At 43.2% G+C, this 10444-nt stretch overlaps 1 protein-coding gene across 3 annotated transcripts; it reads right to left on the bottom strand.

Annotated features, from left to right (window-relative positions):
• Nucleotides 1-4748: 4748 nt before the first annotated feature.
• LOC109893293 (alpha-2,8-sialyltransferase 8F) lies at nucleotides 4749-10243 on the bottom strand. 3 transcript variants are annotated; one of them, XM_020486456.2, is made up of 7 exons: nucleotides 9278-10243; nucleotides 7813-7896; nucleotides 7549-7626; nucleotides 6709-6853; nucleotides 6498-6610; nucleotides 6304-6396; nucleotides 4749-6143 (listed from the first exon to the last, which is right to left on the bottom strand). In XM_020486456.2, the coding sequence occupies exons 1-7, from the start codon at nucleotides 9328-9330 to the stop codon at nucleotides 5666-5668; spliced, it is 1044 nt and encodes a 347-aa protein (XP_020342045.1). In that variant the 5' UTR covers nucleotides 9331-10243; the 3' UTR covers nucleotides 4749-5665. The 3 variants fall into 3 exon arrangements, with proteins under 3 accessions (XP_020342045.1, XP_020342043.1, XP_020342046.1); XM_020486454.2 differs by having other exon boundaries at nucleotides 9515-10243; XM_020486457.2 differs by having other exon boundaries at nucleotides 9963-10243.
• Between the last annotated feature and the right edge of the window lie 201 nt (nucleotides 10244-10444).

Below are 10444 nucleotides of genomic sequence, written 5' to 3'. Positions count from 1 at the left end.
ATGCTATTGGTGGTGGCATAAGAGTCTGTTAATTTCCATCTTTGAAGTCTAACAATACTGTGCAGCCGTATTCATTGACCTGGCCAAGGCTTTCGACTCTGTCAATCACCACATCCTCATCGGCAGACTCGATAGCCTTGGTTTCTCAAATGATTGCCTCGCCTGGTTCACCAACTACTTCTCTGATAGAGTTCAGTGTGTCAAATCGGAGGGCCTGTTGTCGGGGCCTCTGGCAGTCTCTATGGGGGTGCCACAGGGTTAACCTCTTGAAGCTATGGGGGACGCTATTTCATTATTGGATAAAAAAAAAGCGTGCCTGTTTTAAGCGCAATATTTTGTCACGAAAAGATGCTTGACTATGCATATAATTGACAGCTTTGGAAAAAAAACACTCTGACGTTTCCAAAACTGCAAAGATATTATCTGTGAGTGCCACAGAACTCATGCTACAGGTAGAAACTAAGATGAAACTTCAAACAGGAAATGAGCAGAATTTTTGAGGCTCTGTTTTCCATTGTCTCCTTATATGGCTGTGAATGGGCCCTGAACGAGCCAAAGCTTTCTGCCATTTGTCCAAGGTGTCTGCAGCATTGTGACATATTTGTAGGCATATCATTGGAAGATTGGCCATAAGAGACTACATTTACCAGGTGTCCGCCCGGTGTCCTTTGTCTAAATTGGTGGGTAATCTCCAAGCTGCACGCATTCATCCATGTGATTCAGGGGAGAGAGGAGACTTCCACGAACGATATATCATCAAAGAGATATGTGAAAAACACCTTGAGGATTGATTCTAAACAACGTTTACCATGTTTCAGTCGATATTATGGAGTTAATTTGGAAAAAGGTTTGGCGTTTTGATGACAGAATTTATTTTTTTTGGTAGCCAAACGTGACCAAACGGAGCGATTTCTCCTAAACAAATAATCTTTCAGGAAAAACTTAACATTTGCTATCTAACTGAGAGTCTCCTCATTGAAAACATCCGAAGTTCTTCAAAGGTAAATTATTTTATTTGAATGCTTTTCTGGTTTTTGTGAAAATGTTGCCTGCTGAATGCTAACGCTAAATGCTACGCTAGCTATCAATACTGTTACACAAATGCTTGTTTTGCTATGGTTGAGAAGCATATTTTGAAACTCTGAGATGACAGTGTTGTTAACAAAAGGCTAAGCTTGAGAGCTAGCATATTTATTTCATTTCATTTGCGATTTTCATGAATAGTTAACGTTGCGTTATGGTAATGAGCTTGAGGCTGTAGTCACGATCCCGGATCCGGGATGGCTCGACGCAAGAAGTTAAATTATTGGGCCGACTCTCTTCTCTGTATACATCAATGATGTTGCTCTTGCTGCTGGTGAGTCTCTGATCCACCTCTATGCAGACGACACCATTCTGTATACTTCTGGCCCTTCTTTGGACACTGTGTTAACAAACCTCCAGACAAGCTTCAATGCCATACAACGCTCCTTCCGTGGCCTCCAACTGCTCTTAAATACAAGTAAAACTAAATGCATGCTGCCTGCACCTGCACGCCCGTCTAGCATCACTACTCTGGACGGTTCTGACTTAGAATATGTGAACATCTACAAATACCTAGGTGTCTGGTTAGAATGTAAACTCACCTTCCAGACTCACATCAAACATCTCCAATCCTAAGTCAAATCTAGAATTGGCTTCCTATTTCGCAACAAAGCATCCTTCACTCATGCTGCCAAACATACCCTCGTAAAACTGACCATCCTACCAATCCTCGACTTTGGCGATGTCATTTACAAAATAGCCTCCAATACCCTACTCAATAAATTGGATGTAGTCTATCACAGTGCCATCTGTTTTGTCATCAAAGCCCCATATACTACCCACTACTGCGACCTGTACGCTCTCGTTGGCTGGCCCTCGCTTCATACTCGTCGCCAAACCCACTAGCTCCAGGTCATCTACAAGACCCTGCTAGGTAAAGTCCCCCTTATCTCAGCTCGCTGGTCACCATAGCAGCACCCACCTGTAGCACGCGCTCCAGCAGGTATATCTCTCTGGTCACCCCCAAAACCAATTTTTCCTTTGGCCGCCTCGCCTTCCAGTTCTCTGCTGGCAACGACTGGAACGAACTCCAAAAATCTCTGAAACTGGAAACACTTATCTCCCTCACTAGCTTTAAGCACCAGCTGTCAGAGCAGCTCACAGATTACTGCACCTGTACATAGTCCATCTATAATTTAGCCCAAACAACTACCTCTTCCCCTACTGTATTTATTTATTTATTTACTTTGCTCCTTTGCACCCCATTATTTTTATTTTTACTTTGCACATTCTTCCAATGCAAATCTACCATTCCAGTGTTTTACTAACTATATTGTATTTACTTCGCCACCATGGCCTTTTTTTTGCCTTTACCTCCCTTATCTCACCTCATTTGCTCACATTGTATATATACTTATTTTTCTACTGTATTATTGACTGTATGTTTGTTTTACTCCATGTGTAACTCTGTGTCGTTGTATGTGTCGATCTGCTTTGCTTTATCTTGGCCAGGTCGCAATTGTACATGATAACTTGTTCTCAACTTGCCTACCTGGTTAAATAAAGGTGAAATAAAGATGGGGAAAAAAACAACAACATTGAAATGGTGTGGAAAGCATATTGGAGTGGGGTTGAAGAAAAGTATTTAAGGGATAATCAACTAGGGTTTATGTGTTCCATGGAAAATAATGAACGAGGTGGAAGGTGTGTTCCATGACCCGCTAGGTGAGTGGAACTGACCTTCCACTGAGTTGCATTATTTTCCAGAGAACGCATAGAGCCCCGAGTTGATTATCCCTTTTATACCATGGCTATAATTTAACACATTTGCGTTAGAAATGTGTTCATTTGGCGCTAGAAATGTGTTCAACATCCACTGAAGTAGCTAGCACACAGTAGTTGCCACAGTATTTGCCATGGTAACCAAACAAAGAGACTTGCTAGTTTAGCCAATCAAACCATCAGTCTGAGTTTACCACTATGAAAATCTAATTTTAAAAATGCCAATAGTGTTTTCATTTCGACTTTTGCTTTCAAAAGCAGTCCAAACATAGAACATGTAAGAATGAACTATAGCCATTGAATTCTATCTTCCAAATATATCTTGCATTATAGGGAAATAATACAAGCTCTAGAATGCCCTTCTTACCCATGCATCTAGTTTTAACCTATTACTTACAGCAGCTACGGTGCTAATAAGTGAACTGTCAATCCTGCATCCCCCCCACCACTCCCTTGCTAATGTTGTTATTTAGTAACAGCACAGTTTATTTACTGTCACCATGGTCACAGGGGGAGAGTATTTGTTGTTATAACGCTTTGACCTGTGAGAGCTGGTAACCATGGAAACCCTTTTTGAAAAAGGACTCCCCAGAAATGTTTATGGGTGTCATCACTTCCATGGTCTCCTTCTGTTCCCCCTTCTGTGTTTTTGCCCAAGGCTTCTGTGTCTGGGAGGTTGTGTTGCATTGTGCTAGTGTGGGCATGGCACGACCCAGAGAGCCAACCGGGAGACTGAGGCCTGAGGCCATCAGGCCCAGCCTGAGGCCCAGCCATCTCTGTGCTACATCCAGGACTGTCGAATGGTACAAAGAACCAGAATGGAAAAGATCTCTGTTTGAAGGGTTATGTAACATCAGTGTGTTTTATGTTAATAATAAAACACACTGTGCCAGGTCACTTTCAAACACTGGACTAACATTGGACTAATGACACTCCCTAGATCCTTTTCACATTTGTTTTTAAATTATGTGCAAAGACAATTTCGTGGTCCAGCATCATTACTCTGAGTTAGTTTGGCCTGGGTAAGGTAAGAACCCCCCCCTTTGTTGTTATTTTATGTTTACAGAATCTTTCCCAAAATGTATTTTGAAATGATGAAACAAATAGTGTTGGTATAGTAGTAGGGTCATTCCAGGAAACGAGTCCCTTCTGGTGACCTAATGAGACTCTTAAGGAAATGTTCTCTAAAGTTGTGGGAACATTTGTTGTTAGCTGGGTTTTGGATAGTCTAACTTGGAGAGAAAATAAACGGTTTTATTTCACCTAATTTGAACATTCTGTCATGAAGAGCACATGTTCAACTTAATAAAAATTGTGTTTTCCCATCATAAGAGGTTGAATAAAAAAATGACTATAGTCAGTGCCTATTAAGTGCCAAATAAAGTATCGGGGTTAACCGCAACAGGGTATACCATTTAATCTGAAATCAGCCATTTCTCCTTGTGACAGGAGGAATGGAAGCTTGTTTTGTGAAACAGAGAAGGGCACTTGAAAAAAAGCATTTTACAAAATGTATTTTTAAAAATAATTTTAGCCTGTTCCTATATGGGTAACAGGGTTGACATGTTATGTTCAAACCACTCAGTTTTCCACCACAAAACACCAGAAAATAGCCAAAAAGAGTAGAAGCAGCTCTGCTTTTACACTATGATTTGACTATTAGATATTCAATGTTTCTTTTCAAAAACATTTTTAAAATAAATTGTTTCACCATATTAAAACGAGAGTTCAGTTCACGTAACAGGGTTGACCTTAAAATGACGGCCAGGTTTTTTTTTAAACCTTAAAATGAATAACTAAATCATGTGAAATAAATAATAATCTTCAGAAATTACTTTGTTAAAGCAATAAAATAACTAAGGGCTTTACAATGATGGTGAAAATTGGTTAAGTGGGGTTAAGTGGGTTAGAATCTTTCTTGAAGTCACAGAGGGTGCACAAAGGGAGATCTAAAATTCAGTCTTTATTCATTTTATTCATTTAGAAAAATATGATTTATTGAATTTTCCATGTGGTCTATATTAAAGGGCACTTCATTTAATTTAACAGTCTTTTAAAATTCAATATTGGTGCACAATTTCTACTTAAAATATCAAAGAGACAAAAAAGGGACTCATTTCATGGAAGGACCCAGTACCACATTGAATGTATTATACACTATGTCATATGAGATATAACACATTTAATCATCATTGATATTAAATAGAAATCTGAATGTAACAGTCCAGCTAAAGATTGCCCAATCCAGGAGGTATTAGATTGACATGACCATACATTCAGTTAACTCTTAAAGGCTCGCATGTGTTTTTTTTGGCTAGGGTCAGGAATGTGAGTCATATTAGGCACTACACTGACCCCCTCGGTAGTTGGGAAGGCCTCATCTAAACCATACATGTTCCAAAACACTTTGTATTTAAGTCCAACAAAACAAAAACATTCTCTAGATTCCAGCTAGAACACTTGATGATAAATACATAATTGTACACCTATACAGTATATAATATGCATATTTCATGTATTTACACCCATTTTGGGTACAGTACAAATTATTTGATTGCAGATCAACCTGTTCTGCAGACTCTCACACTGAGAATCTACAAACGCCTGCTGGGGAGACTAACTGTCCCAGTCTCTCCCTTGCTCCTCCACTGTGACCAGACATACGTCACATAAAACATGCCCCTGTGCTGAATACCAGAGTGTTCTGGGCCAGTCGGGGCCATCCCATCTGGCAGGTAGCAAAGACATGACTGGGTAAGTGCATGACTGGGTAGGACTCCTGAGAGAGCCTATAGGAGGGCCCTATGTCCCTGTTGTGTCTGTCCTAGCTGTAGGTAAAGTTCCGGTAAAGGGGTGGGGCCTACCTGGCCATGGGCGCACACTCCCCCAGGTGTATCCTGAGCACGCCCTGGCTGTGGAGTCTAAGCAGGTGGTCAAACTCAGCGGGCATAGCGTGCACCGTCTTCTTACTCTGCCTGTCATCGTAGTAATGGTTGGTGAGGGGCTGGTGTCGGAGGGGGTGTTCATTAAAGGGCCAGAACCCATAGAGATGCACGTTGGCGCACAGCTCCAGCGCCAGGCTAGCCACGATGAGTCCTGTGCTGAGGCGTACCGTCCGCAGGCCCTGGCCCTGCCAGAAGTGCGCCAGACTTTGTAGGTACTCTGGGTTGAGGAAGACAGGCCGCAAGGGGCTGTCAAAGTCCTGGATGGTGTAGAGGGCCCGCAGAGACACAGGCGTGTTGGGGCCATACGAGAAGGCTGGCAAGAGCATCAGGGAGTCGCCATAGCTACGCAGGCTCTCCACGAAGGGCCGACGACGCTCCTGCAGTCCCCCATATCTGAGAGAGGATGGTATGGAGAGAAAAAGAGAGCGGTGAAGAACAGCTGGAGGAGATGAATTTGACCAGCACCAGAATATATGATCAGGTAATTTCTTAATCCACCATAAAACACCAGGTGATAAGCAGTATGAGAAGCCCAATAAACTCCGAAACTCACTTCTCCATGAGGATGCTGGGATTAGCTGTCACCAGGTCTGTCTTGTTGCCCACGTCTCTCTTATAGCCGTTCTCCAGAGGAGGGAGATTACACCTGAGAAAGGGAGACATAGAGGGAAGTGGTCAGTGAATTTGTTTCTAACAATGTTTGAGAGGAAAGGGTAATTATTGTGGAGTAATTTTTCTGTCTCACACCTGATAACAAACTGGGCAGAGTCGATTTTCTCTCCACAGCTGCTATTCGCTAGGATTCCCCCATTCCCAACAACAGAACACGTATCCCATGTTGTATTCACAAAAGGATCCTCCTGTAGGCAACACAACATGTGTCATGTCACTCTCTATCTTAAACACACACTCACACACACTAATCATTGAGGTGACACTCTGGACCAACTCAACAAACCTTAGCAAAGGTGCTGAACAGTTCAGGGGTCACCTGAAGAGGCTTCCTCTTCTCTCCATCGTACACAACCTTTGACCCCAGAGGAGTGTTGGCCTGTGTCACCATAGCCTTGGTAAGTCCATGACATCTGTTACTCAGAAGAGACCTGAGAACACAACAATAACCTTTTGGTTATAAGATAAAGACACAGTATGAAAAGCGAACTGTAAATGAGTCATGTACTTCAAACACACATTTCTCTCCGGTAAAAACAGTCTGTTTGATAAGTTAGGTATAAAAACCTACTGGTGATAAATGTAAGAAAATATCAGATATAGGAATACATAAACAAGGCCTCATCTTCATCTTGATATAAATATACAAATTGGAAAGGAATGTTTATTGAAAAGTATTGTCTTTTAGAATGTCCTTCTTTTTAAGTGTTTATTCATTTACAAAGCTCCTTACAGTTCTCTTTGGTGTTGTTTGGTGTGGTTGAAGTCTCTGTAGACTCAGCTTCCTGTCTCCGCTAGAATTAGCCTGCGGAGACAGGAAGCTGAGGAAGATAGCCTTGAGAAGGGAAATACCCACTGACTGACGCAATGTGTCGCAACAATCTTACATAACGGTGACCTCTACTTCTACTGCTACTAACAGCATGAAGAAGTAAACGCTAACATTTCACAGGTCACTTCTGCTTTGAAGCACACTTCCACGTGCTTTGCATCTCATTCTTCTAGGAGTAGAAAGGAAACATCCCCTTTGTTATGGTTAGTGACCCTCACAAAGTGGTCTTTGGCTCATCTTGGCTGGCTTTTAGTGGGGTTCAGAGTCTGGGTTTATAGTGTGGTGATGTTTCACCTGAAATTTCTGAACTTGTCCTCCTGCTTCTTCCAGCTGTGAGAGTAGCGCTCCACCGCTTTTTCAGTAACTGTATCCCTTTGACACACACACAGACACACACAGACACACACACACACACACACACACACCACACAGACACAACACAGAACATGCAGTTATGAACCATGTAATGAAGTTAAGAACAGTAGAGAGACCGATGAGGTGGTTGTTGAGCAGAGAGGATTGTGGGTAGTGGTTGCCATGGCGTGTATCTAGTCTCACCTGCAGCCCTTGCATGTTCCTGAGGGGACTGGCCCAGAGTTCATAATAGGATCTTTGTGGGGGGGTCTGCCAGGTTGAACATTGCTATGTACACCAACAGGGACAAGAGGAAGACAGAGAGAATAGAAGGATGAGAAGACCTCTGTTTGAACCCAGTACACCACTTATCTTATCAACGCTTGTATAGCTGCATTGTTTGCTGTTGTATTTGCAGTGTATTGCTTGAGTTTACCATGTTACCTTAGTTGAATTAATTGTGTTGATGTGGTAATTTACAGTGTGTTCACATTAAACCAATAGCTGAATGTTGTGCATACTATAAACAACAACCTGGTGAGCTAAAGGGTTACTGAAGGGTAAACACAGCTGTTTAAGCGTGTTTTACTGTTCAAACAGGAAACCCGAACGCTTGAAGGAGTTTTACAGCAGCATTACAAACGGCAGTGCCAACCCCAAATTAACTGAAAGACAAGGGACTTTATCAAAAACAGTCTGAGAAGAAATCCAAGGGCAAAGGTCACGCCTGAACTTACTACATACAGATAATCCCCCTTGAAGTGAGCTATAAAGAGATATTTTAAGAACACACCACAGAGGGTACATGGGTTTCCCTGCTGCACAATGTGACACTCTTGTAGACAGTTATTTATGGCGGGATAATTGTCATATCCTGCAGATGGTGAATGTCAAACAACACTTAGTTCTATGATTAATCTGAGTCTAATGTCACATTCAGACAGTTCGTTTCATCGAGAGGGGGGGGGGGGGGGGGGCGTCTCTCAAGTGTCACTGTCACAGAAGGGCAGACACTAAGCTACAACAAGCCAACAGTGTGTTCACCAAGCGTGTTTTGGTGACAGCACGGGAAGACCTTTTGCAGTGACTTCTCGATCTCAATCTCTTGTTCTGTTCCCCCTTTCACTTACTTATCTTCGCCTGCCTACAGGCGACATCTTCCTTTCCCACAGAAAACAGATCACTATTTAAAATCAACGTCTAACAGAGCACACCTACAAGCACATGCTAGGTTCGTATGTTTTGATAAAACAATGGGGTCGAGGGGAGATAAGATCTGCTATAATATTTTTTGGGTGTGAGTATGATATTTCAAAATGCAGGTTAGAACAGGTTGTCCAGAGTCCATTAATAGTGGTCCGGTTTAAATCCACAGTCAGTTAAAGACTTTGGGATTTATGATCTGAAATACATCAGCTCTGCTGGGGCACAAACATAAGTTTCTCTCTCTCTCTCTCTCTCTCTCTCTCTCTCCACCACATAATCAGGGTGTGTCAGTGGTTTAGTTAAGATACCCACAGTAACAAGCATTGAGAAAAACCAACCATTGCTCTGAGGAGAGAGAGAGAGAGAGAAGAGAGAAAAAGGGAGTTGGTGGAGGGGGTATCAGTGAACAGGCATAACCACCAACACTAAACATATCATATTTCACCCCCTGCACAACTCTTACCTTGTTCCAGTAGAGCAGCTACTCACACCAACCGATGTGAAACAATCACACATTAAAAGCAAAAGTGTGGAGACTCACTCCCTTCTGTCCTCTCTGTGCCTGTCTGGAGTATATGATGCTAGCTACCACCAGCCAGGCCTAATCCCCAAACCTAGCCCGTGGCTAAAGGCTCCAACACCTGCCCAGTCGAGAGGGAGGAAGTTGGGGAGAAGGGATGTGAAAGGGAGTGGGACTCACCGGTCTCTGAAGACATACCAGACGAGTGCAGTCAGGACAGTCCCCAGGATGGACAGGGTGAGCATAAAGCAGAACAGTCCCCTCATGCCTCTCTCCCCCTACTACGTCCTCTGGCTGGCCCTCTTCTCTCTCTCTCCCTCTCTTCTAGTGTCCCTCACTCAGCACTGACACATTCGTTTGTTTTGGCACCTTTCCCCTCTTTCATTTTCTTTTTTTTAACCTCTCATGCACCCTCCTCCCTCCCTCGCTTTTTCTCCCCGATTGTACTTCACTGCTCACTCTCGCTCTTTCTGACTGGTTAATCTTTCTGTCTCACTCACTCCCCCCTCCTTTTCCACCCTCTCTTTCTCTCTCTCTCTCTCCCCACTCGCTCTCTTTCTGAGCGTTTCCAGGCACACCGCTTCTGTAAACAGGCTATCATATCTCTGTCTGTGCCCGATAAAAATACCTCATGCGCCTCTCTCCTTTCTTTCTCTCCTTTCCCCCCTCTTTTCTCCCTCTCCACTCGGCTCCTGTAGAACTACAATGTCCGTCTTGTCCTCACGCCCTCCTTTACGTAGATTAATGTGTCTTGTTTCCTTTCATCTCTCTTTCTGGCTTCTTCTTTCTCACTCCTTCATTGAGAGCACACCATGCTCTTACTTTCTGTCCACTGTAGTCCCAGAGCTCAAGCTGTTGCTCCTTCTGCATTTTCCAACCCCACCCCTGAGCCCCAGCCTTCTCTGCACTTTCCCCCTCCCTCCCTCCCTCTCTTCCTGTAATATCCGTCCCACCCCCATCCGAACCCCCTCTTCTCTCCCCTCCTCTGCATGTAGAGCAGCCAGTAATATAATTCCCTGGTACTGAATTAGCCCAGGGTCTGCGTCTTGACTTGTGTGTATGAGTGTGTGTAGTGTATGTACGTGTGTGTGTGTGTGTGTGTGTTGTGTG

The sequence above is a fragment of the Oncorhynchus kisutch genome, linkage group LG6 (assembly GCF_002021735.2).
Source record: "Oncorhynchus kisutch isolate 150728-3 linkage group LG6, Okis_V2, whole genome shotgun sequence".
Taxonomy (NCBI): Eukaryota; Metazoa; Chordata; class Actinopteri; order Salmoniformes; family Salmonidae; genus Oncorhynchus; species Oncorhynchus kisutch.
Note: the sequence above shows the minus strand (reverse complement) of the source record. Positions and strands in the feature narration are given on the sequence as shown.